Source organism: Panthera uncia (genome assembly GCF_023721935.1).
Source record: "Panthera uncia isolate 11264 chromosome A3 unlocalized genomic scaffold, Puncia_PCG_1.0 HiC_scaffold_11, whole genome shotgun sequence".
Lineage (NCBI taxonomy): Eukaryota > Metazoa > Chordata > Mammalia > Carnivora > Felidae > Panthera > Panthera uncia.
The window spans coordinates 38,456,021-38,483,900 of record NW_026057578.1 but is presented as its reverse complement, the minus strand read 5'-3'; the positions used below and the strand labels follow the sequence as shown (position 1 = coordinate 38,483,900).

The 27,880-nt window shown below is 38.6% G+C and overlaps 2 protein-coding genes across 6 annotated transcripts in view; one reads left to right on the top strand and one right to left on the bottom strand.

Annotated features, from left to right (window-relative positions):
• Positions 1-27,826, bottom strand: NDUFAF5 (NADH:ubiquinone oxidoreductase complex assembly factor 5). Of its 5 annotated transcripts, XM_049651152.1 has the most exons (11): positions 27,441-27,826; positions 24,755-24,795; positions 22,613-22,676; positions 19,964-20,011; positions 18,544-18,647; positions 16,615-16,654; positions 13,246-13,443; positions 8,084-8,144; positions 1,234-1,317; positions 797-879; positions 59-622 (listed from the first exon to the last, which is right to left on the bottom strand). In XM_049651152.1, exons 1-11 carry the CDS (start codon positions 27,819-27,821, stop codon positions 530-532), a joined length of 1,197 nt encoding a protein of 398 aa, XP_049507109.1. In that variant the 5' UTR covers positions 27,822-27,826; the 3' UTR covers positions 59-529. The 5 variants fall into 5 exon arrangements, 4 of the variants coding, with proteins under 4 accessions (XP_049507110.1, XP_049507109.1, XP_049507112.1 ...); XM_049651153.1 differs by lacking the exon at positions 13,246-13,443 and having other exon boundaries at positions 1-622; XR_007462144.1 differs by lacking the exons at positions 59-622; positions 797-879 and adding an exon at positions 3,272-3,368 and having other exon boundaries at positions 1,230-1,317.
• Positions 27,749-27,880, top strand: part of ESF1 (ESF1 nucleolar pre-rRNA processing protein homolog) — a 74,103-nt gene continuing 73,971 nt past the window's right edge. Inside the window, exon 1 of the mRNA XM_049651150.1 lies at positions 27,749-27,839. The gene's annotated coding sequence lies outside the window, so the exon portion shown is untranslated. The remainder of the gene's footprint in view (positions 27,840-27,880) is intronic.

Below are 27,880 nucleotides of genomic sequence, written 5' to 3'. Positions count from 1 at the left end.
TCAGCATGAGCAATATTTTTCCATCAAGTCAGGTATTTCTATATGTGAAAAGATTTGTGGACTTTTCAGAGAAATACCTTCTTGCTTTTGGGCTGAATCTGCAAATAAGGCACTCAAATCACTAGGTGACAGTATCCGTCTGAAAACAGAAACCACGTAAAACTGAAATGGTTACTACATGTAGATGTAGCATGAGGTTATTCTAATTACTAGAAGTCTGACAGTACATCACTTATAGATTGCTTTCCCCCCTACCCCCCAGAGAGAGCATGAGCGGGGAGAGGGGCAGAGGGAAAGAGAAACAGAATCTTAAGTAGGCTCCAACACCCAGTGTGGAACCTACGTGGGGCTCAATCTCATGCCTGTGAGATCATGACCTGAGCCAAAATCAAGAGGCAGACAATTCACTGACTGAGCCACCCAGGCACCCCACTTATAGACTTCCTGCTGCAAAACGTAGTAATTTTAGACGTGAAAATTATCCATCTCTGATGAAAATTCTGGACTACATTAACACTGGATAAAATATTTATTGTGATTTTTTCTCCTGTGACATAAGATTATTTATTTTTCCCAGCTCTCCAAATGACACAGTTGCTGAACCTCTTTCAGCTGGTTGGGCCTGAAAATAATGAAAGATTAAAGATATTAGAAATAGATAAATACAGAGCTCTAAATTAAATCCCTTAATGCCATCATGTATTTTTTTAAATCCCCCACCCTATGTAAATAAAAAATCGAAACTAAATAGAAACATGAACCCACTAAGAAAAGTGATTTATCTTAATAACATTACCTGTGAATCATGGTATTTCCATCCTATCATGTAATAGATTTGATACGTGGCAGGTACTGAACCATCCTCATTTCCGTACATTTCTATAAAGACAAATAATATTAAAATCTGAAAAAATGGAAGTAGGAAAAGAAAACCTGCTCAATGAAAGGTCGTGTCCTTCAAAGAGAAATGGATACTGGGATACTGGGAAGACGCTGAAAATGCTTCATGTGAAAAACCCTCAACACTGAGAAGCTGACAGTTATGAACACAGTGTAAGGGCTGTTTGGAAAAAGGATATGGAACTACAGGATCTGTGTTCTGAAAGGAAGGACGAGAAATCTGACGAGGCCTTTACAGGAAAGGAAAAAGCACTGGCAACTCGAAGGGGCAAACATGGCAGGGCATGGGTTCCCCAGTGAGGCACGGGGGGAAAGGATGCTCAGCTCCCTTACCTCCATACACCGCTGCAGCCGCCAGCATCGTGTCTCGGTGCAGCAGGGCTTTTCTATTCCAAGCACAGTTACTCTCACCCATACCTAAAAATACACTACAGACAGTTTTAGATAATACCGCCAAAAGCATGAGCCACTCACAACACACATTTAACCTCTTCTCACCCAACACCATACCCATCCCCATTCTCTAAAACAGACTATAGCTAGGCTTCTTAGTGACTCTAAGGCCAAACAAAGTACTTGAAGATTACGGATAGTAAAACCAGTGAAGAAGTCAACTTTCAGGAGGAAGGCCCCATAAGCATGCTTTACTTGCCAGCAGTGGTCTAAAGCGGGCCAGCTGGGCAAGAGTAAGGCAACTGGCCCTCCAGGTGAGTCACCAGGAATTGGCAAGTACGTATTCAAAGATGCCACATTTTATGCCCCTTTTATAGCTGCTCTTCAGAGGAGGACAGGGCACTGACTGCTACAATGGCTCACTCCTTCTAAGCCACAGATGTCTGCCTGACCATTAAACTTGGGAGAGGGCTTTGAGACTCATTAGATAGTACTAGAACTACGAGGTGTAGGAAAAACTTATGTGCATTCTTTTCAGGGCACTTTTCTTAATGTTTCAAAATTTAGATTTCTTTCCTTCAAGTTGATAGCTAAAAGCTAGGATTACTACTCTTGTACTGTTCATTAACAATTAATGCTGTATATTTGATTTTTTATGCACGTGTTTAAACAAAATAAATTTGAAAGGCCACATTTTAAACTAGTCCACAAAATCAACACAAATTTCAAAAGTAAAAATCCTTCATGTTTATTTTCTATATACTATGCAATCACAAATCAGTTCTTACTTTTGTTTTTTCTACTTTCACAAAAATAAAACAATAAAATTCCCAATATCAGTTATTTTTAAAGGTTAAAAATAATAATAATCTTCCAAGTTTTCAATGGCCTTATTAAAAACAATCAACATATCAGCTGTAATAAATGAACTTTTTCTTCTCTCCAATCCCAAAAGGTTCCTACTATTTCTTAAAGTAATGAATCTCTGATACTAAAAGCAATGTCCAGTGCCCTGTCAGTACAACAGCCCCAATTCATGAAGAAGAACATACAAACTAACAGATTAATCATCATGAAGCAAAAAGTGGATGTTACTCCGTCACAAAGCAGCTAGAAGATCTTAGACCAATTGCTTTGGGTCTTCAAGGTGGCCATAGCAGATGATCTCTAAAGGCTTCTAGGGCTAACATCATAGACCCATTACATAATCTAATTTAAAAACATTCTCACATTGTATCAGCCAGATCAAGTGACCAGAGGTAAACTGGGAGATGGACTGGGAGGGTCTATTGCTGCTGATGGCTGTGCTGCTTTCACTTCTGTTCACCTTCCCAGTGCTGTGACTTACACATTACATGTAGGCAATGCCAGTGGAAATCAGGTTTATTTAATGTAAATACTTAATATACTACGACGGAGGGGCCAAGGAAGGAGAAAAATACTTGATGTGCTAGAAATTCTAAAATGCCTTCTAAATAATTGGTATTACAGACACTAACATTATTATGCACAATGTTCTGATATGGAAATTCAAGAGTACTACTGCATAACATAGCAACTCTGCTTCCAGGGCAGCGCCCCCTGCCTCACGAGACAAGTAAACCACCACACCCACCTTCCTTTCTCCTAGAGGAAGCAGTTCAGTGATGCGGGGCAGAAAGTCTAGACTGTAAGATCATCATCCCAGTTCTGAGCCTTAAGGGATCTCGGGCAAAGTTACTTAACTCTAATTAAACTCAGTTTTATCATCTTCAAAATGGAATGCTAGCACTTCAATGTGTCATGGTAGACCACCTGGGAAACACTTTTAGGGACTTCTGACCAGCTCTGTGCTTTGGGACAACAGAAAAATCCAGGAAGCAGGTGTTTAAGACTCTCACAGTGTTTTTAAGGTTAAGTTCAACTGCTTGCATAAAAATCGAATTTTATGCTTTAGGAGTATTGTCTTAAAAAACACAACAACAAAAACTGAACTTACCTTAAAACTACTGTGAAAGCCTCCAAAACTTTTCATGCTTTCATCAGCTGATACACAACTTGTTTTGTGAAATTAGGTCAACATTCTGGACTTTTTTCTGTGAATTAATAATAACAGCAGCTTAAATGAGAAATACTACAACCATCAAAAAAATGCAACAATATAAAATATCGAAAACGAATTTGAAGGTAACACCATCTTCCAGTAGGCAAAGCGGCACACCTGGAAGTAGTCACCCAAGCTCCCCACCTCCTCCCTTCATTCTTGGACCACTCTCCTTCCCATCTCAGCTGCCTCTGACCTTTTAAAGGCAGAGTGGTTGAGATTTTGGGATCTGAGGCTGCTACAATGGACTTAAACCCTGCCTCTAGCATTTACAATGTATCACCTGGGGCAAGTTATTTAATTTCTCATGTGTAACAAGAGAGATGAACCATGCTAGCTCTAGTCTTACCTTCCTCATAGAGTATGCCTTATAAACAAGGCTGGAGGGTGAGCTTTTTAAATTTTTTAATGTTTATTTATTTTTGAGAGAGAGAAAGACAAAGAGAGAGAGAGAGAGAGAGAGAGAGACAGTGTGAGTGGGTGAGGGGCAGAGAGAGAGGGAGACAGAGACTCCGAAGCAGTCCCCAGGCTCTGAGCTGTCAGCACAGAGCCCGACATGGGGCTCGAACTCGTGAACTGTGAGATCATAACCTGAGCCGAAGTTGGACGTTTAACCAACAGAGCCACCCAGGCATCCCTGGAAGATGAGCTTTTTAACACACTGATCTGATGGTCTCTCCTCTGCATGAAATTCTCCCCACACACTACCAGGCTCACCTGATAAAATCTAGAAGCCTCTGGTGGACTATTCTTCATCATTTCCCATCATCTCTCCATTCTACATATTCAAGCAAAACAGAATTACTGTGGAGTTTCTTAATTAGGAAAGTGAAGGAAGTGTGTTTTCCTCTTGCATTTCCATTTTACACAGACCATTTCCGTGGCCTGGAAGGCGATGCCCCAAATGCCCAAACCTGCACCCACCCATCCACTCTCCTGGCAAACTCATTTTAGCTTAGGTCCTGTCTCTTCTACAAAAGTACCCCTGACTCCCTAAGCAGATTTAGGGATTCCATTTTTCCATACTTTAAAACACAATGGTCTCATTTTATAGTTAAATGCCTAGGTCTGTCTCTCTATCTGTGTCTCTACCAGAGCACAGGCTCCCCGAGATAAGGAACTATGTATTTTCATCACTGACTCAATAGCTGGCACATGGTAGATGTTCAGTAAATGGTAAGTGAATGAACATAATATCAACCAGTTAATGTTCATATCTACTTTGTTAAATATCACTTTTATAAGTTATCTTTGGATAATACTTCTTAATCCTCCTAAGGATAAGAGAATCAAAGATTAAAATATACGATTTATGTACAAGACTGTACAGCAAAAATTAAAGCAGCACTGGCAAAAGCCTCTTAAGGTAAATATTAGGCAAGAGGTCCTCAAAATATATGACCTATTTAAAACTCTGGGGGGAAGCAGTGACTACCAACTGGGTAGCAGCATCGGGCAACCTTCTGAGAGGGCTGGAAATGTTCTAGTCCTTGTCTGGATAGTGAATAAAAATATGAGTAACTATACAGTCGAGATGAGAGCATTTTACTATGTTAGATTTAATGGAAAAAAATGCACGCAGATCAAGTAGGCAGTATTGGACTTTGGATTCCAGATCCCGTGTGACCACAGACAAGACACTTAACTTCACAATGTCTCCATTTGCCAATCTGTAAAATTAGGATATCAGAAAACTTCACAGAACCGCACCCAGCACAGAGTAACTTCTGTATTTTTAAATCAGTGGGCAGTAACCTTTTCCAACTGATACATCTAATTTCTAGTCTCTCTTGCTTCTCTCTTAAAATGAATCGTGAGCACAGTATTTATTATATAGCAGAATAAAAGTAAATGCTGCATTTGAGAAATATTTTTATCATTAGAGTCTGAATGATACATCATCAGCCCACCACCAACACTCAAGCCTTTGAGATGAAGGAGCCCCATGATTACATCATGGGGAGCCAAGTGCTTGGGGCAGTGCTTGGGAGGGGATGTGTGATTTATACTGGTCCCCTGTCATCTTAGGCATGCATGCTATAGCCTACCAATCCCTGTATTAAATTATAATGAATGAAGAGTGACTCTAATAGTAAGTTTTCAGCTACTTATCTTTCCCCTTGTAAAGCCATCAGAAGTCCCATTCCCAGAGGAGGCTGGATGATGGGTAAAATGAACTGTGTTACAAATGGGTAGACAAAAGCAGTAGTAGAGTCAGGTAAGAGAGTGCCAGAGCAAGAGTCTGGCATCTAATTCTGCCACTAACAGACAAGTGTCCCCTTGGGACTAATATTCCTCACTTACAATCTAGGGATACACTAGTTAGCAGAGGACTACTGAGAGAACTGCAACAACATGTCAGAACAACTATAAATCTGTAAACAACTGCAAGCTACTTATCCTTACAATTCTCTTGCTTAAATCATCTTCTCATTTTTCAGGATCGGATTAAAGTGCCCGTAGGTAAGCAGAGTTCTGGTTTCAAAGATTAAAAGTTTTTAATTGCTTCAGCTTCTCTCATTCATCAAAACTGCCTATGCCGATTGTGTAATAAAAAGCCAAAGCTCACGATTTCTTAGGCAAGTTGAAGCTTTCCTTGGAGAAAAGCAGTTCTCCAGAAGCACCCTCAGTGGCAGATATGTATGTCTGCCTACCTTATCTATTTCGGGATGCAGAGATAGGGTTTGTATCCTTGTTGCTCCTCAAAGCCTCCTCCAGGCCATTACCCCTCTAACTTGTTAAAAACCGTTGCCCTGCTGAGACCTGCACTATTTAGCCATCCCTCTTTCCCACTCTTGCTTGCTGTCAGACTCCCAGTCCTTCTCCTCAATAATCTGAGGGTTTGGCACCTGGTTCAGCTCCTGTCTGTACCCCAAATCCTGCCATGACCCTGGGTGACCTCATTGCTAATAATCACCAGTACCATGGTCTTTAAGATATTTTAGTCCACTCCCCCACTAATGGTTCTCCATTACTCTGCCTCTGCCATCACATCTGTAACATGTCCAGACATGTCCCTCTTCTGTAGTCACTGTACGTTAGGTTCCTGAAGGATCAGCATCTGGCTGTGTTCTCTTCTCACTTCATGGCCTCATCCCAGGCAAGTGCTTCAAATACCACCAATTCACAAATGACTCATATTTTAACCAGGCAATTGCCTCCTCTAAACCACATATCCACACACCAACCACCTACTTGACATCTCCTCTTAGATATTTCACAAGCACTTCAAACCCAAAATAGTCACGTGTGAACTTAAGAGGTGTCCCTGCCCATACTTGGTCTTCTACTGTTTCCTCTATCAAGGAAGGGGCACCATCTCTCTGGTTATGTGAGCCAGAAACTCAGCAGTTGTGTTTGAAATAGCTCTCTCCACTCACCCACATGTAATCCATCAGCAAGGACTGTCAAATTTACCTCCTAATTATCTCTAGAATCCATTTACTTCTCTCAATCTCCACTGCTACCACCTTAGTCCAAATCACCATCATTTCTATTTTTTTTAATATTTATTTTGAGGGGGGGGAGAGAGAGAGAGCACATGTGAGCAGGGGGAGGGGCAGAGAGGAGAGAGACAATCCCAAGCAGACTCCATGCTGTCATCTCACAAACCGTAAGATCATAAACTGAGCCAAAATCAAGAGTCAGACGCATAACTCACTGGGCCACCCAGGCACATCCACCATCATTTCTTAATAATCTTTATAGCAATGAGTCTCTCTCAACCAGTTTATCTGCCAGTCCATTTTCTTTCAAAATGCAAATCTGGTATCATGACTTCCCTTTACCTCCCCTCCATTAAAATGCCTCAAGGGGTGCCTGGGTGGCTTAGTCGGTTAGGCATCCGACTCTTGATCTCGGCTCAGGCCATGATCTCAGGGTTCGTGAGTTCAAGCCCCACGTCAGATTCTGTGCTGACAGCACAGAGTCTGCTTGGGATTCTGTCTCTCCTTGTTTCTGCCCCTCCCCTGCTGTGCTGTCTCTCTCAAAATAAATAAATAAACAAAAAAAAATTTTTTTAAATGCCTCAAGGGGCATTTTAAGATAAAGACAAATAAATCATCTCAACAGGGACTGTAAGGCCCCCGTTTACTCACCAATTTCATTATTTAATTCTCTTTTCATTCCCTGTACTCTAGCCAAATACCCTTTCAGTACTTGCCATGCTCTTTCTTGCCCCAGAGTCTTTGTACATGTTGTTCTCCCAGCCTGTGACCTACTGCCGTGCCCCTCTTCACCTAATTAACTCATTTTCATTTTCTAGAGCACAACACCACTTCCTCAGACAAGACTTCATTGACTCTCTCAGACAAGGACTTACCCTTTTGACAAATCCCACTCGTACACTAACCCAACTACCCGCTTTCTTGTGCCTGGATCCAGGCTGCCAACTGTTGCTGGAGAAAATCACCGATATGCTCTACCCGCCTCAGGTGTATGCTTCAAGAAAGTCCCACCATCATTTTATAGGCAGTCATAGCACTCTGCACCCCAATTTGTGGCTCTTACCAGAATTCTAATTTAACATTTATCTTCATGGCAGTTGTGTGATGTCTGCCTCACCCATTTTATTTTATAAGCTCCATGAAGATAGTCTGCTTTCTCCTCACCAATCTATCCCTAGTGGTTAGCCCCTGTGCCCGTCAAGAATCTCTTCTCGAAATATGAGTCTCAAATGGAATCTAAACATTCTTTAAAGTGCCTTACCTTGTAAATCTTCCATCAATTCAAACATCCCAGGATAGTTAACTTGAATTTCATCAGTATCCTATTTAAAAAGAAAAAGGAATATTCATTTGACATATATCACTAAACCCAGATTAAAAAACAGGTCATAGAAATTACCCAGAACAATGTTTCATGGTAAACAGAAACTTTTTTTTACAATATTCTTCACAGATGTCATCTGGTTTATGCTTGTTTTTTTTTTTTTTTTTTTTTTTTAATTTTTTTTTCCCAACGTTTTTTATTTATTATTTTTGGGACAGAGAGAGACAGAGCATGAACGAGGGAGGGGCAGAGAGAGAGGGAGACAGACTCGGAAACAGCTCCAGGCTCCGAGCCATCAGCCCAGAGCCTGACGCGGGGCTCGAACTCACGGACCGCGAGATCTTGACCTGGCTGAAGTCGGACGCTTAACCGACTGCGCCACCCAGGCGCCCCTATGCTTGTTTTATGAAAAGGTCAAATTACAGAATCCGTCACTATTCTAAGAGAAATTTTCCTAACACTCCATCAACTGGTTCCAGGTCTCTCCCTGGGAACAACACAGAAAAAGTGTTTTGTATCTGCAAACCATCGCCCTCTTCAAGTTTCTGAAAACTCCTCCAGGACATTGTAATTTTTTAGGGGGAGGGGTTAGTCCTCTGGACAAAATTTATAGATTTATAGATCTTTACACATCCTTACTGCATTGCTCTATACGTAGTCAATATCAATCTCCTAAAATGTGGCACCAGAATCAAGCCAAATAGGGTCATCTCTCAAGATGTCTTCAATCTACCTCTAGCAATGCAGTCATACTGCAATGGCTCACTTGAATGTCAGGCACACCACTGACACAAAGTTTATTTCTCAAATGGACTTCTGGGACATTATGTCCCACAAGTTTACTACTGACTGGTACAGTGGCAGAGAGTACTGATGTTCCCCAAATGTCCGGTGCTCCTTGATACTTCCCAGACCCTGAAAGACATTTTTTTCTGGTCAAAGAAGAGAGCAAGGTAATAGAGAACTAATGATCCTTTTCCAAGCCATCCCTTTTGCTGTGGTAACCTCAGAAGATGCAAGAGCCAGATGGCACAACCATGGGATAGAGATGGGCTGCCCAATCAGCACAGGGCTGTAATGTGATAAAAATCTGTGTAAGCATAAAGGTATAGGAGTTTGTCTATATTGGGAATTAGCCCCCAAATACAGGACTCATGCTTTTTTTTTTTTTTTTTTTTCAAGTTTAGTATCATAACGCAGCATATATCTCAAACTTCAACTTATTTGCACTAATCACTTTGGAGTGTCATTTTTTGTGTTTTGTTATTCTATTTAATGTGTTAATTATTCCTGCCAATTTTGGACTTTAACATTACACAGAATTAAGTACACAGCCCAAAAGAACACTTATCAAAAACATCCACTCTAATTCCTAGAGAAATGCAAAACAAAAGAACATTTTTTTTAACCTCAGAAATAGAAAACAAAGTACAAGCAAGAGTTCACATATACTGTTGATGGGGCATATAAATTGATGTTACTTTTAGAGAATCATTTGACCCTATCTGTCAAAATTTCAATGTACAGATCTCTGACCCAGCAATTCCATTGCCAGAAATTAACCTGGAGATATGCCAAGATTATGTGAAAGGATATTCACTGCAGCATTGTTTGAAATAGCAACAAAACAAAACAAAAAACTAACTGGAAACAATCTAAATGTCTATTAATAGAGAACTGGCTATATAAATTGTATCTATTTAATGAAATACTATACAGTTGGTTAAAAAAAAAAAGCGGTAGATACGGTGGATACGTGTAGGGGGAGATCTCGTAAGATACACTATTGACTAAAAAACCTCAAAGAGTGCTTATAAGAAAAAAAGCAACAGAGTGTATAATTTATTTTTTTTAAATGTTTATTTATTCTTGAGAAAGAAAGGGTGAGTAGGGGAGAGGCAGAGAGAGAGAGGGAGACACAGAATCTGAAGCACACTCCAGGCTCTGAGCTGTTAGCACAGAGCCTGACGCAGGGCTTGAACTCAAAAACCGTGAGATCATGACCTGAGCTAAAGCCGGACACTTAACCAAATGAGCCACCCAGGTGCCCCAACAGAGTGTACATATGGTTGCATATGTAGGTTTAAATGACATAATTGTATTGTGGCCTATGATGAAAAATTGTTCTGAAAGTGTATACAAGACAACAAAGATCATCTTTGGGGTGAGTGACCAAGTATCTGAAGTTAGGAAAAGGAGACTTCTTTCCACTTTAGACCTGCTGTGTTTATCTCATTCTCTTTATACATTTTTTTTACTTCCTTTTTCTTGCTAACATATGCATGATCATGTTGTATGTGCACTTTTTAATAACACCATCTCTGGGTAGTCAATTTCTTCTCTATATTTTTCTACATTGAGAAACTATTTTATGAGATCATAAGATTAAAAAAAAAATTCCTTCCAGCCTGATACCTAGCCATTAAGCAATATCCTTTGAAAACAATCTTTCAATGAAACTAAAAGCATTATCTCCATCTCAATCAAAAGAATACAATAGCTTTGTCAAAGTCCTTATTCAAATTAAGATGGACCATATCTGTAGTTTTCTCCTAATATATTATTATATTAAACTGGCAACTCTAAAAGGAAATGAGCCTCATTCAGAATGTCAACTAACTCTGAAAATAATTCACTAAGAAAGTCATATAAAGGTAAACAGGCAATACTGATTTAACTTGAAAATAAAAATCCATCACAGTGTAAAAATAATATACCTAATGTTGTATGCAATATAAAACTGTGTAGCTGATTATATATAAAAGCTTTGGGGGATGGGATTTTTAGAAAATGAATTATGATATAATGTTAATACCGCACATTAGAGACAGTGTATGTTTCTCAAGGAACAAATTTGGATAGATTATTAAATCAGCAACTCTCTTAATTTTATAAACCATAAAGAAGATTCCACACCAGTATTTTTGTATTATCTTAGTGTTTGAGTTATTCAGCTCATTTTTCAGAGAAGAATATAGAGGGTATTTCCGTAATAGATTTCCCAATTAACAGAAGTGTAGGATTTTAAATGCTTTAATGTTAGGTTAAACATTTCTGGTAGAAATCTTTCTAAAATACACAATCCACTTTACAACCATACAAAACCACAAGGCAGCACACTTTTGGGGGCCCACAAAGTCAGAATTATTCTTAAAATAATACTAAGATGCTATTTGGCTTTTTCACCTCTCAGCCTCTCACGAGTACAACAGATTCTTCGTAAGTTACATGATATGTGACATTCTAATAGACAGTCTCATGACTGCAGAAGCAGACATGAGAATCTAGTGCTCTTTTATCATGCCATACGTTAAAGAAATTTGTAAAAATGAAAAGCAATGATATTCTTCTAATTTATTTTCTTTGGGAAAATAGTTTCTTTCTCCCCCAACAAAACACAAGTTATTTATGATAACATATAATAGGCAGACTATTGTTAGTTTTAAACATATTATTAAATACCAAAATTCAGTTTCCATTTCTAATATGGTTAATATTGATAGATATAACCCACATAACAAAAACTCTCTAAGGTCCTCAATAATTTTAAGTATGTAGCGAGGTCCTAGGACCAAAATTTTGAAAACCGTTACTCTCAGGAGAGAGCTAAGATTTGGGAGATTAAGGGCAAATGACAGACTATCACTTTATCTGTACAGTTTAATGTTTAAAATGTATGTATTACTACTTACATAATTAAAAAATATACAGTGATCCCTCTATGTACAATTGCCAGTGTTTGCTTTAATTACAAAGCAGAACCCTCACATGAGGCAGAGCTATCCCATTTCCAGCTGCCAACATCTCAGAATGCAGTATCTTCTGACTCAGGCCATTAACAGTTTACATAAGACACAGCTGTACAGCTGTGAAATCCTGAAAGTTGCTGTCATTTCCTAATGTACTGTCTCTTCCCTTCCCTTGAAGCACCTTTCCAACTTCAGAGACCCTACTGGTCTAATGCCCCATGCTTTCTACCAAAGCAAGGAAGGACAGGGCAATCTATTTTTGGTTGGTTGATTTTATGAAAAATATTCACATTAAATCTCCTTAAACAGTTATTTCAATCTTAAATCTATCATCAATGAGAAATCTTTGTCAAGAAATTCCTATGTCCTCCAGGAAAGAGATGTGTCTAGACCTGAGCAGTTAGGAAAATCATAACAAGTCTACTCAACCGATATCTGGAGGCAGCAATGACATCCTTTAGAATGACTCTGCTAATGAAAGGAGCTGGAAGGGGGCAACCACTGTCTTTCCACATGACTCCTAGTTGGAAGCCTAGGATGGCAAAGTGCAAGGAGTATGGGTGGGGGAGAGAGGAAGGCAGGAGCAAATATTTACTTAGCATCTACTATGGTCAAGGCACTTCACACCCTTTATCTTAATACTAACATCCAACCTCAGGTGAGAAACATTTGAATTTTTAAAAAAATAATGAATGTTCAGAGACGTGAAGTAACCCCCCACCCCGATTCCCCTACCTAGTAACGGGGCAAAGTAAGGAACCAAATTATAACTGTCAGACACCAATGCCCTGTAGCATCACTGTACTGTGCTGACTCTGTATTTCTTCTAACAGCCTACAGGTCCTCTTTCCAGATCTCTCCAGCCCTAATGGAGTACAGCCCCCTTTCCTACATTCTCTACCCTAGATCATGAATAAAGATACCTTCATTTCTGCCTTGTGTGGCACTATTTCAGTTGAGGGCTAGTGGGAGATGCAACACTACAAGTGCTCCTGTACCTCCCCTTTTCCCAATCACCTAAAATGTTCCCTCATATTACACGTTACTCTAGATCTGAAGATTCTAATGCACTGGAATAACAGGTCTTAGAAAATAACCTCCTTGTTAACTAAGGTTTGGGTTTTTTTGAGCTATTTTATTTATTCAGGTAACAAGTACTAAAAATTTTATGTTTGTACCTGTGTCAGTCAAGATATGTTTATATAAACTAAATTTAAAAAGAGAAAAAATGCCAAAACCTTTCCATAATACCATCAATACCTATAATTTTCTATCTTTAAGATGAGAAGTTCTTTCTGAACTGTGTGATTAATGGGATAATGAGAATTAATCAACTCTCTTGATAGTTACCACAGTCAGTGTATTAAAGCCAGCTCTCCCAAGCAGATGTCCTAGGTCACTGACAGCAGTGAAAGGAGAAACATGTGGAGAAAATCCTCCTTCCCTTTCTGTTTCTGCTAACTGTAACGAACACCGAAGTTCATAGAGTGTGTCGCCTCCAAACATTGCACCAATAAACACTCCATCTGGTTTTAAAACATAATGAATCTGTAATAAACACAAGACAACAAAACTACTCAAAATTTTATATAAAAAATTATTAAAAGGATAAAAATACGTTAAAAGAATAAATACATGGTGTCTGAATCAATATTTTTACGATTACCATTCTTATTTAATCAGAAAAGTTAATAAATAATATCTAAGGCATCCAGGTCAGAGAAGCACTGTAGAATAATATTACTGTAAAGATAGACAATAATTTATTGGTAGCATTAATACCTATTGATATTAATAATTAGTTGATAGCATTAATACCTACAAAATATGTTCTGTTTTCAACTTTTCTAATAGACATATATTACTTTTGTAACTATTTTAAGTTTATTTACTTATTTTCAGAGAGAGAGCACGTGAGTGAGCACACATGTGGGAGAGGAGCAGAAAGAGAAGGGGAGAATCCTAAGCAGGCTCAGTGCTGTCAGTACAGAGCCTGACTCAGGGTCGGTTCCACAAACTGTGAGATCATGACCTGAGACAAAATCAAGAGTTGGGTACTTAACCGACTGAACCACTCAGGCACCCCACAGTTACTTGTATAATCATAAAAATACTGAAAGAAAAAAAGTTTAAAGTGCAATAGATTGCGAAAATCACAAACCTCTATCTGTGCCCTTTAAATGTCACTTTGTAACAACTCCCATCAAAAGACAAAGTCTACTTCCCCTCTCCCTGAATCTGGGACAGCCTCGTGACTTGCTGTGGCCAAAAGAATGCAGTGCAACTGACAGTGTGCCAGTGTCACACCAAGGTCTGAGATGGCCTTACAGGATTCCCTGTGTTGTCACCATGTCATAAACAAGCCTGAATGAGCTAGCCTGGTAAGGGATAAGAGATAGGAGGAGCAGATCTCAGTCAGGCATTCCAGCTATGGCCATTCTTGACCAGCCAGCTTCAGGACAATCTAGCAGCTGATCACAGACACATGCGTAAGCCTGGCCAGACCCAGAAGTATTTCCTAACTAAGGCCAACCCAAATTCCAAGCCCACCAGATCATGAACTAAGTAAACTGTTGTTTTAAACCACTAAGTTGGAATAGCCTATTATGCAAAAAAGCTAATTTAAACAGAAAGTTTTATGATTCACAACATTAACCTAGTCAAATATTAGTTTCCTGTAATGAGAAGTAACTAACTCATTTTCCAGCTTTGAAACAAAAACAACTTTTAATTGACAATTTAAGCAAAACAGTGGTTGGAATGGATTCCAGAACCACAAATGTTTACTCACTGACTCTTAGAATTACCATCCATAAATAGATTTGACTCTATTCTCAACAATGAGGAACATTACAGGAAAGGGTTGATTCTGAAGTAAACCCCAAAATCACAGTAGGCTCTGCTAATCAAAGTACCCATCTTAAATTTATATTTAATGTATCATGAAACAATTACAAAACAGTATACAAGTAAACCAACTGTAAAATCTTTGCTTTCTTACCCTCTGCCCCTTTGGTGTTGCTTCCTTCTCTTGTCGCCTAGCAAGTATCAAAGATTCCCTCCTCAGCTCCCTGCAGCTTCTACTTCAGAGGGCTTATCAATTCCCATGGATTTCACATGGATGACTTCCCAATCACTATCTTTAGACTGGACATCTTCCCAGAAATGTGCTAAACTCATTTTCATCTGCCTGTGCCATGGACATTTGTCTCTTCGCACTCACCCTCCCAACACAACCAACAAATACATAACACTTATTCTCAAACCCACTCCCCTCTCCAACTGCCTATTTCTGTCAATTACTATTTTCCATTCTCTTTATCTGATCATTACCAATCCTTCCCCTACTTTTACTAATCATTTTCCCAGGCATCCAGATTCAAAACTTTAAGGTTGGATCTTCAGATACAACCAGCCAAATAGTTGACTCCTCCTTTACAGGAGTCCCAAATAGTCTCTATTCCTGTTAATTCCTGCTACTGCCACCTAGCTTTAGTTTCTCTCATGCCTGGATGACAGAAGAAGCCTCTTTAATTGAACCAACTTCTGGCATCAGTTTTCCAACTAGCAAAATGAAAACATCTTACAGAGTTATTTATTTAACAAATATAAAACAAGGCACAGTGATTGGCAAACAGTATGTGCTTACGATATGGAAGTTATCCTGCCCATCAACCTTTTAATTATGTTATTTTCCTCTTCAAAATTCTCCAGTGGCTCTGAACTGCATAAGGAATGAACTCTAAATTCCTTAATCTGTTACCCAAGTCTTCCTAAATTTGGTCCCAACATACCTCATTTCCCAATACTAAACTAATCTCCAAAAAGGCTCCCTCTCTGTCCTTTCATCCTCGTGAGGCTGTTCTACCTCCCCCCATCCTGTGATTCTGCCTTCCCACCCCAAATCTGACCTATGCTCCAAGGCCCTGCTCAAGTAATTCCCTCTTCCTGAAACTTTCCTCGGCTACTCCATGGCCCAGTGATTTCCCTCCTCTGAACACAATGCTCTTTACTCACCAGTTCACTGATAAATGCCAAGCAACAAATGTACCTCACACTCTCTAAGTGTAAGGTGTAGGGAAGATATAAATAAAAACAAATAGGTTCCTACCCACAGAAAAAACTTACAGACAATTAAGAAAAGGAACCCACACAGAAAATGTCTTATATCAATGTGATGTCAATACTATTCAAAGTTATTTTGGACAATATATAAGCTTTTGTAAATATTTAAAACACTTCATAATTAGATTCATTGAATTCCTAGGCAAGGGGGAGTCACCCACTGTACTTCTTCATCATTTCATTTCATTTCATTCTATTCTGAGAGACAGCATGAGCAGGGGAGAGGGGAGAGAGAGAGAGACAGAAAGACAGAAAGAGAGACAGAGAGAATCCCAAGCAGGCTCTGCGCTGTCAGCCCAGAGCTCGATATGGGGCTTGATTTCACGAACCGCAAGATCACAACCTAAGCAGAAATCAAGAGTCAGACGCTTAACCGACTGAGACACCCAGGTGCTCACCCAATGTACTTCTCAATATGCCAAAGGGCATCAGGTGTATTTGGCCCATAGAAGATAATAAATACTTGATTTACTTTCATTTCCAATCATCAGAAGTATAAAATGGAAAACATCTGGAAGTTTCTAGTAAAAACAGAAATATTTAGAAGTTTCTAATAATAACACAGCCTATTGGAGTCAACATTAAGTTTCTTACCTGTTCAAGTGCTCTAGGAAGGTCATTCACCCAGTGTAAACTAGAATATGAAAACATATTTGCTTTAGCTTAATTCATATAATTAGTGTAATTATCACTCATATAAAGAAAAGCCACAAAAAAAGGTGTTAATTTTGAAGTCTGAAACTGCATATCAAAATTCACTGATTATTTTCATGTAAGTTTTAAAGCAAAGAATATTCCCAGGGGAAAACCTTCCTTCTGTCACACTAGAAAATGTGACAGTACTATAATACTATAAAGTATTTAAAACTTAATTTAGGAAATCTCTTCCATTTTCTTTTGCCTCTATTCACCGTCTCCTAGTGTGTGGTGATATGTGATGGCAAGAATCAGTCTCTGTAGAGTATGGTCACACTATCTTGACGAAGGTGGCATCCTCTTATGCTGACTTCCAGGATAGCACTGAATGCCCATTTCAAACCATACTGTGTTAAGCTCACATTTATCTTTCATAATGTTGTCTAACAATTATTAGATACTTTAAAAATTAAGAAGGTCATACCATATCATAAGGTCTATCATACTTATGGGGAAACTGAAAGCAATGGAATTAGGTACTAGCAAACAGCAAGCAGAGGAGCTAAAATTCACATTCAGACTCCCTGCCCAGGGCTGTTTTCCTTAGACCAACATTCTCTGTAATATTTTTCATTTCATGATAGAACGCAAATAGTTTTCTAAATTTGTTTAGCATATCTTAAGAAGCAGGGAAGAGATTATAAACTCACTGAAGAAAACAGCAAGAGTGCAACTCTCCCAATTTGTCTGGGGCTGAGAGATTCCTGGGACATAAGCCTTTTCAGTGTTAACACTGGCAAAGTCTTGGGTGACTGGTCACCCTAAAAACAGCTATCAAAAGGGCTGTGCTGACATGAAGAGCATGTTGAATCTTTGAAAGAAAATATGACTATAAAACAAGACAGGGGAAGTAAGAATATTTTATTTTGGGGGCACCCGGCTGGCTCAGTTGGTGGAGCATCTGTGAGTTCAAGCCCCCCAGGAGGTACAGAGATTACTGGAAAAAAAAAAAAAAAAAAAAAAAGCCTTAAAAAAAAGGAATATTTAATTTCTCTATTAGACTCTGAGTTCTTTGAGGGCAGGATCTCTGTCTGGGTTCATTTTTGTATTCCCCAAAAGAATCTAGCTCAGAGCCTAGTATATTATAATCTATTCAATAAGTATTTATATATTTATGTAATAAATGTGGAGGGCCACAGTAGGAAGCACAAATGGAAAAAAATAACCTTCGGGACTATATTTCTGTGTGGAAGAAAAACTGATGTTGAAGGAAATACTAGCTTTTCCCTATTTGCCAGAATGAGTTTGTAAGGGCTCTAACGTTTGAATATTGGAGCCAGTATATTCTTTACAACTCCTGCCTCCATTAATATTGATACTAAGTAACGTGTATTAGGAAGGAAAATCCTTCTATCATAGATTAGCTTTAGCAAGCTGAAAAAAGTTGGGGAGAAAAAAGTTAAGATACTATATCATATTATCTCCACTAGGGAGTATATAATTTATAATTCTTTACCAAAGAAATCTTATTGTTTATAAACCAAGAAAACTGGTTTGTGACTTTAAAAAAGGTTATTAAGAATTTACTCCGGGGTGCCTGGATGGCTCAGTAGGTTGGGCAGCCAACTTTTGATTTCCACTCAGGTCATGACCTCACTGTGGGATTGAGCCCTGTGTTGGCTTCACGCTAATAGCACAGAGCCTACTTGGGATTCTCTCTCCCTTTCTCTCCGTCTCTTCCCCACCTCAAAATAAATAAACATTATTAAAAAAAAAAAAAAACTTGCTCTATTAGCTATTTTACTTATCTCATAACAATTAAAATTTTATAGTACGAATTACCTATTTAAAACATACATTTTGAAGAAGTACAAACAGATTACCAACCTTAAGCTGCTAACTACCAGGTCAAATGTATTTTCTCTGAAGGGAAGGAACTCTTCATCAGCTAAAACACTGACAGTAGGGATTTCCATTTCTAAGGTATTTTTCTAGTGATTAAAAAATAAACACATTCATATAGAATGTCAATTACTAACACAATCATTATTTAAGTCAACGTTATATTTATTTGGCAGTTTCTATCCCTTTTAAAACCAGAGTCACAGAGAAGCTCAAGAAGTGTTTCTTAAATGACACAAACTGGCTAGTTGGAAAAACATAAACAGGATCCTATCTCACACTAAAACAAATCTCAGAAGCCTGAAAGTTTCAGTGGCATAACTTAAGCCATAAAAGTAATAGACGAAAATAGGGGTGAACATTTTCATACTCTAGGTGGAAACATTTTAAGCAAGCATAACTCAAAAGCCAGAAACTATAAAGGAAAAGACTAATCTACATGATGATAAACGAATCAAAAACTTCTAAAAACCCATAAACAATGTAAACAACACACTTTGGGAAATATTTACAACACAGATGATGAAATTAATATCCCCCAAAAACAAACTCTTACAAACTCTACACAATAAGAACATGCTAAGGCAACAATGCAGGTACAGGCACATCACAAAATTACTTACAAATTCACAAATTAAGAAATACCAATAGCCAAAAGACATCAACAGCTGGTTGGCTGCATTCATAATCAAAGTGCAAATAAAAATATCAGTAAGATTCTACTTTCTGCCTATTAAACTGACAAAGACAGAATCCATTGGCTCAGTGCTGCCAAACAGGAGAAAAAAGTGCTTTCATACAATATTATATCTTTCTAATGGCAGTCTGGAGATGTATATAAAAATTTTAAAGATGAACATTGATGAGTTCATAAATTCCACTACTAGGAATTTATTCCCAGAGAGAAAAATAAATCAAATGTACAAAGTTTCTTTGTATAAGGATGTTCTTCCCAGTGTTGGTTATTAAGAAACTAGAAATGTAACTGTCCTTCAATAGAAATTTAGCCAAATAAACCATGGAATATTCTTATATTAGAATACTATCTGGTCATTTTAAAAGGTGGAATTTGTATGTATGTATATCATTCATTGATATAAAAGAATGATATCCTGTGAAAAGCACGGCATGTTATCATTATATCATTTGTATAAAATTGTAGAGATAGCTATACATCTGCAAAGGTGGAGACCCAAATGTCAACAGTGGTTGTCCCTGAATGGTGGGGACCAGGGGTGATATTTTCTTCTCCTTTATATTTCCTCCATTGTCTAATTTTTTTATGTGTTATATTTATAATCAGAAAAAAACCAATAAAGATATTTTCATTTTGAAGGAAATAAAAATAAAGAACTAAAAATAAAACCAAGAGATCAGAAATCAATAGTGTTAGAAAGCTACCTACCAACGCATTTTCTGCAATGTCTACTTGGAAGAACTTTCCAACAGTTTCCTGCAATGGAATAAAATTAATTAGATAATACAAAACAAAAGCCTACTAACAAAACAAAATAACTACTGAAATTGCTCAAGGAGAAAGTGATAATTCGTAGATAAATTTTTAGCTTTGTAAGGGTATTTTCCTGCAGTAAAACCAGTATAGTACACAACTAGCTTTAATAACACATAGTAAGTTACACAGATTTAAATTTAAACAACCATGCCTATATTTAACACAGTTAACTATACTTAATAAAATATATAATCCAGGTGTGAGTAATCAACATCCTGAGTTTACTCCAGAGGATTAAGACTTATGTGTGCTGAGAACTGGCCCCCGCTCCTGGGCCACAGAAGTCCTGGATAGTTTTCCTCCCTCTTTTAGCTGTTCATTCAAGGAGTTTACACAGAGTAAAGAAAAGACTAAATAAACACAGATACTTGGGGGCGGGGGGGGGGATGTATAGGGGTTCGCTGGTTTCATTTTCCCTGTTTCATGTCTCCCCTCTTCTTTCCAAAAGGAAAAAGCACTGCACCACTTCTTTCCTAAGATTAACACTTTCCATTATGCTCTTTTCTACAGGATCCTGCTCCCTCCATCACCATCTCTATCAAATCTTTCATCTATCTCTTCTGTGTCTCTTTCCCTCACCTCGAAACAGTCATGAGCCTCCCAATCTGGAAAGATCTCCTCACCTCTAACTACCTTCTGGTTGTTCTGTCTGCAATCTGCAACTCTAATTCTCACCAATGTCTTTCTCCTTAATTCTTGATAATCTATTCCTACTCTCCCTGCTCACGCTATTTATAAAGATTACTAACAACCTAATCAACTACAACGGTGTGTCTCCTCTCAAGTCCTATTTCACTTGACCTGTCTGAAGTCCAGTTCTGTTGTAGTCCTCCCCTCCTCTGTTAAAGAAGCCAATCCTTTCCACTTCATGCACACCCCCTTCTTAAAGAACCTCCTGCCCACAACTTGAAAGGATACCCTATCATTACCTGGCCACTGCTGACTACCCAAGTGCAACTGCCAAGTGGCAGAGCTAAATTTGAAATCCCTATCTGCCCAAGTTCAAGGCAATGCTCTTAACCTCAACACCCCAATTCCAAGTACACATTTCCAACTACCTGTCAGACATTAACACTAATATAGTCCACTGTTACCTCAAACTCAGCAAATCTAAAACAGGAATAGCCTGTGCTCCTTGCCCCACCACATCCCCTGATTTTTCCAGTCAGTGAGGGAATAACTTCAAGTTACTTTGCATTTATTCATGTAATGTTCATTTAATAAATCTTCATTGTGTATTCTAGGTACTGGGAATTTAGCAGTGACCAAAAACAAGCAAGTCTATGGAGTTTACATTCCCTAAGAGAAGACAGACACCAAATAAACAAACACATCAGGTGCTAAAAAGTGCTGTGGAAACAAATAAGGCAAATACCCAGCGGAGAATGGGGACCTTATTTTATAGAATAGTCAGGGAGGGAATTTTTGATGAGGGGTCATTTAAGCAAAGACCTGAAAGAGGCGAGGAAGTAAGCCGCACAGATATCTTAGGGAAGAACGCAAGAACAACTATAATGCAAAGCCCTGGCCAGTTTGAGAGTCAGTGAGAAGGTCAGGATTGCTGAAAAGTAAGGAATGAGGGGAAGGAAATGAGGTCAGGGACATGTTAGGGAGCCAGATCACTGAGGGCCTTATGGATTAAGACTGGCTTATTACTGAGTTAGATAAGAAGCCAAAAGTTCTGAGCAGAAGACTGGCAATGAACTGACCTGTGCTTTAAAAGGATTACTTTGCTGTGAGAATGGACAACTGGGGGCAAAGGTAGAAGCAGGGAGGTCATTAAGGGGCTACTGCAGTGTAGACCAATATAATAGTGAAAGTGGTAAGAAGTAGTAGTTAGGGCTATATTTTGAAATCCAAATAAAATTTGCTGATGGATTCAATGTGGGAGGGGAGGACACAAGAAGAATCAATGAATAAGTTTTCTGGCCTGAGCACTGTTTGTGTTTGTGGAGCCTCTCACAACCCCCTCCCATCACCCCTGCCCAAGTGTATGCTTTTTCGAAGTAGATTTTACACAGAAAGCCCACTTTAATTGGTGTCCAACACAGTATCATATATACAGGGGTTAAAACAATAAATGTCTTTATGTTCTGAATTAGAAAATGCAAAATAAAATGGTATAAGCCTTAATAATGGCTACTTATAAATACACAAAGATTTCTAATCAAATGATAAAATATTTTTCCCAGCTAAAAAATTAGTTCAATCACATTTTCCAAATGAATGTCAATCTGATTTTAATTTGAAGTATCAAAAACATCTGCACAGAATGGGAATGAAGAGCAACATATCTTACATAGACTTAAACTATAGGTAGGAATCACTGTATAAAATGGATTAAAAAAAAAAAAGAAAAGCCACTTTAAGAAAAAATACTTAAGAGGAGACACAAAACAACTATTGATTTGCCATTAAAAAAAAAAACTTGGCAATTTTGATATAATCAAAATCTAAATATGATACAAGCTGAATTACGGAAGACTTTAAGATTAGCCAATTTTATTTCTTAAAGTAAATTAAGTCATTGAATAGATATACCTTATTCAAATGCTGTGCTATGTAACCTCTTCCACAACCAACATCCAAAGCAAGGGAAAATTTTCTAAAAAGTAGACACAGAAGTTATGATTTGTCTGTAATAACAGTCCATAAAACAGTTATTAAGAAGTAACTTTTCTTAAATAAAAACATATTAATGAATACAACTTTCAAAAAGTTATATTATCTGCCTTTTCTGCCTCACCTCACAAGCTATTTCTACCAGAGAACATATTGAAAGAGCAAGTCTGTCTGGTACAGACATTCACAGGACCCCACAGTTAACCAGCTTTCCATGAGGCTGCTCCAAGATATGAATTCAAAGAACAAATTTGGTAGGAGTATTTTAATTTGATAATATATCCAAATAAAGAATGAAGAGAAGCTAATGTAAATTAACATGAAAATATCTGCATACTTATTTAGAACTTACTAATTATCTTTTTCTCAAATTTGTTGAGGCAACAGGTGACTTAAAATCATCATGTAAAATATCATGAACTATTAATATGTTAAGCTAAACACAAAGCAAAACACCAACTAAATAGTAGCTAACTTTTACTGAAATCTTACCAGATTCAAAGCAATGTGCTATGTGCTCTGTGCTCAAAGTAACTCAACCCAAGGTCACTCAACTAATAAGCAGCAGTCAGAACTTGAATTCAGTTAGTTTGAATCCTGAACCCAAACTACTACCCCTATGCTATGTTGTCTTCTCTAAATAAATGTCATACTAAACCACACCAGTTAACACATCTAAGTGTAGGCCATCCACAGGTTTAAGAAAAATTTGTGACAAGAAAACTTAAAATTGCATCCATTAATAACATATTTTCTATTGGAACCAAAAGAGTCCTTTTCCAATTTCTGTCAAAAACCTATGTCAAAAATATAGAACACCAGTACACAATTGGAGAACTGGCGTGAGAAAGAACTGTTTATTTACAAAATGCTCACTATCTTGACTGTGAACACAGGCAGTGTGACATGCTGAAGTGCACAGCTTTGGGATGAGAAAGATGTGACTTAGAATTCTGGGCCAGCAATTTACTGGTTCTGTGACCATAGACAAGTGACTTAATCTTACTGAATCTGTTTCCCCATCCATAAAATGGAAAAGTTACTACCTCACTCGAGAGAATTTTATGAAATGGGGCATGGAAAGTATCTAGCACAGTACAAATGCTCAACAAATGTTGGATATGAGTTGCTATTATTATCATAAGTTGTAACAGTATTAAGTGGACCTCAGATACCACAAATAAGACATTTAATAATCTGCGGGGCTAGTTTTTAAAAATCAACAAAAGATCAGGGTGGACAATATAAACTATACTTTGTAACAATAGAACATTACTTCAAGGACATTTACACTGGTACTTTTTTTTAGACTGGTATTTTTTAATGATTTAATTCTAAAGAGTTAATGTTAGTTTAAGACATGCCATAATCACAAGTCTCTCTGTAAACGATGTTTTGCTCAGTACTAAGGCATACTAAGACATACAAAGACTGTACAATCCATACTGACTTAGAAAATTCAATGTTTCATTTTTAATAAATGGCCTAAAATCCAAGCAAATGTAGAGAACTATTTGTTTCATTTCCTAATAAAACAGATGAAATGGGGGTAACTATTTGTAACAATGAAGCACTTTTTCTTACCTTATGAAGTTAATTCATACCAAGATTCTAAGTAGCAAGAATATCTCTAAAAAATTACTGTTTTTGATTTTATAAAATTCCTTTTATAGACAAATGTAATAAATTCATCCCATGTTGGTGTAATTTAACCAACAATTTAACCGCAATGTTTTCATTAGTGGCTTTTGGCCAGATGAAATTGGATCAGTCATTCAGGCTCAGAGAGAAGCTAGGAGTTGTGCTTTTTTTTTTTTGCAAGAATGAAATAAAAAGAAAACTTGTTCTCCTATATATTATATATATATATATATATATATATATATATATATATATATATACATACATACATAATATAAAGGAGAGACTTAGAGTGTAACATTGAAAATCCTGGTAATAAATTCCTCTAGATTCTGCCATTCCATACATTAAGCTCTCAGCATTCAATCTCTTGAATTTCCAGTCAAAAAATTGTATTTTATTATGATAATCATCACTTACCTAGCTATGTCATATACGCGGTCTGCAATCCGACTTCCAACCTGAAGGATTACAAGCGGCAACAATGTGTATAAATCGAGTATGCATAACAGAGAAGCAACACTCTTTTTCCAGCATTCAACAATCCATAGGTTACTTATGTTTCAACATGCTGATAAGTACTTCTCCCTATCCCATTTTCAATCTGACCACAAATTATAAATAGGAACATAATTATTAAATTACCCTAGGAAACAGATTGAGGCAAATTACTTCAGAAGTCAATTTAATGAAATCAAGACTAGATATTCATGTATATGTATATATGTATTTGGCTGTAAGATCACAAGGATAAGAAGTAACAGGAGCATAACAGGTACATTATTGTCCACAGAAACCAGCATGAGACATATGAAAGTGAAAAAATATTGTTAGCTGGGGTTTATTACAGATCAATGTATAAGCAATCATGTAAAAACTTTATTACTTGAAAACTACTAAGAAATTCTGTGGAACTACTACACAGGTAAATTTTCTAAGCAACATGTGCAAATTAGAAAGTCAACCAAACCTGAAGAGACTGCACTTCCTGCTATTCTCCCCAATCCCACCCCAATCTAAAAGAGGTCATAAGGTCGGTGCCTCCTTATGCTACGCTAGCTTCATCTGGCAGGAATAAAGATGTGGGAGCCTAATATTCCTCACATTCCACTAATCCTTCATAAACACCCCAGAGTTTTTATTAGGACTTGGGAGTTCAGAATATATGCGTATTTGCTTTTGGGGGGAGAAGGGGAAGGAAAGAGGTACAGCAGAAGTCTTCTAGCAGGGTACACTTGGTGTATCATTCCCACTATGAATACTTTTTGTTTATGTTAAAAAGAACTCTCATACGCTTTATCTCATTTATTCTAGTCCTGTACATTGACAAGGCTTCGGTCAAGTTGTAATCTACATGCTTTGCTTGGAGAAGAGTGGTTAGAAATATACATCTTCTAAGTACATATCATTATGAACCCTAAAAAGAAACAGAGTCAATCACCTGGTCAGGCCAGGCTTGCACAGAGTTCTGTCCAAAGGAGCTCAAAAACTGTTTCCTGCTTTTCCTTGAAAGAGTTCATTATACTTAACTTCAATTTTGCTTCATCCCCAAAGAAACACTTCCTTAGGATGAACTTAGTGCTGCATATACAGAGAGCAGAAACCCATAGTTTCTAGTCCACGTGGACATAGGAAGAGGTCTTTTAAACCAGCACAAATCAGAGACCTTAATTTATCTTAATTAATTTTCCTAAACATAAAACGGATCCCATCGCTTCACTGCTTAAAACCACTCAACAGGCTTGCATTCCTCTAGAGCAGTTGACCAACAGAAAAGCAATGAAAGCCATATATTTAATTTTTAATTTTCTAGTGGCCACTTAAAAAAAAATTTTTTTTAATGTTTATTTATTTATTTTTTTAAATTTTAACGTTTATTTATTTTTGAGACAGAGAGAGACAGAGCATGAACAGGGGACGGGCAGAGAGAGAGGGAGACACAGAAGCTGAAACAGGCTCCAGGCTCTGAGCGGTCAGCACAGAGCCCGACGCGGGGATCGAACTCACTGACCGTGAGATCATGACCCGAGCCGAAGTTGGACGCCCAACTGACCGAGTCACCTAGGCGCCCCAATGTTTATTTATTTTTGAGAGAGACAGAGTGCTAGCAGGGGGGTGGGGGTGCGGGGGAGCAGACAGACAGGGATACACAGAATCCAAAGCAGGCTCCAGGCTCTGAGCTGTCAGCACAGAGCCTGACGTGGGGCTTGAACCCATGAACCATGAGATCATGACCTGAGCCGAAGTCAGACGCCTGACAGACTGAGCAACCCGGGCACCCCTCTAATGGCCACATTCAAATAGTAAAAAGAAACAGCAGAAATTATTTTTAACATATTTTACTTAACCCAATATATCAAAACTATAATTTCAACACGTAATCAAGATAAAAAAATGAATGAAATATTTTGCATCCTTTTTTCAGTCACTGAAATCCAGTGTATTTCACACTTAACAGCACATCTCAGTTGGACTAGCCACATTTCAAGTGCTCAATAGCCACATGGGGCCAGAGATCACCATACTGAATGGGCAGCTCAGTTAGACAAGAAAATCCGAAGTCCTCATCTCTTACCGCCCTAATAACCCGGGTCCTCTCGGCCTGACCTCCTCTTCCACTCTCCTCTTCACGGAAGCTTCACTGGAGGCCTCAACAAGGTCCTTCCCGCCTCACGGACACTTGTCCTTCCCTTTGATTACAAGGCTACTCTCTCCAGATCTCAGCTTGCCTCATCATGTCCTCTGCCTGAGCGGCCTTCTCTGACCATCGGAGTCCTCACCCCACTTCACTTTAGTACCTCACCTTACTTTGGCTGAAATTACATTTCTTGTTCACCTACTCGCATAAGAATGAAACCCCCTGAGGGTAGCGGTCTTACTCTGCCCAGGACATACATGTACACAATTCAAGCGATATTTGCTGAGTGAGTGAGTGAATGAACAGCTTACAAATATCCCGGTCCACCCCTTCAGGGATTACAGTAGAGGCTCAGGCAGAACGGCTGCTCAAGGTCACACGTGATGTGGGGTCGGCTGGGGCTTGGCCGGAGCCCCCGGACTCGGAGCCAGAGCTCGGCGTCGCCCTTCTGCTGCCGCGCGGACTCACCTCCTCCTTCAGATAGTCAAACTTCATGGGTTCGGGCTGCCGGGCGGCCCAGTTCTTCTGTTTTCTCTTCAAATCCCGGTCGAAGATATTTAGGGCTCTGGGCGAGGTGCTGCCCGGGGGAGAGACGCCGGAAGCAACCTTTCTAAGGCCGAGGTTCTTTGTTGGGACCCCAAACACCAGAGGTCTCCGCCGCCACAGACAGAGCACGCCTAACCGCAACATCTCCCCCGGTAAGCAGGCGCATTTACGTTGCGCCTGCGCCACCGCGGCTCCGGCGCCTACGCTACGGGTCGCCGCAGAGGTAAAGGGAACGTAGTTTGGACTAGTTCTCTTGCCGTCCCGGAGGAGCGTCCCGCGGAGGACTCTGGGTCTGCGTCGCATGTGAGACGCGACGAGGAGGTGAGTAGGGTCGGATTTCTGAAAGGGCTGCAGGGGATCCC

Bases quoted from the DNA above. Each gene is read 5' to 3' on its own strand.
- NDUFAF5 (XM_049651152.1), bottom strand. From the start codon at position 27,821: ATGCGACGCAGACCCAGAGTCCTCCGCGGGACGCTCCTCCGGGACGGC. The intron at 18,648-19,963 runs GTAGGTAGCTTT...TTTAATCACTAG, and splicing joins ACATTGCAGAAAATGCGTTG to AAAAATACCTTAGAAATGGA. The intron at 8,145-13,245 runs GTAACTATCAAG...CTTTTTAAATAG, and splicing joins GCTTTAATACACTGACTGTG to GATACTGATGAAATTCAAGT.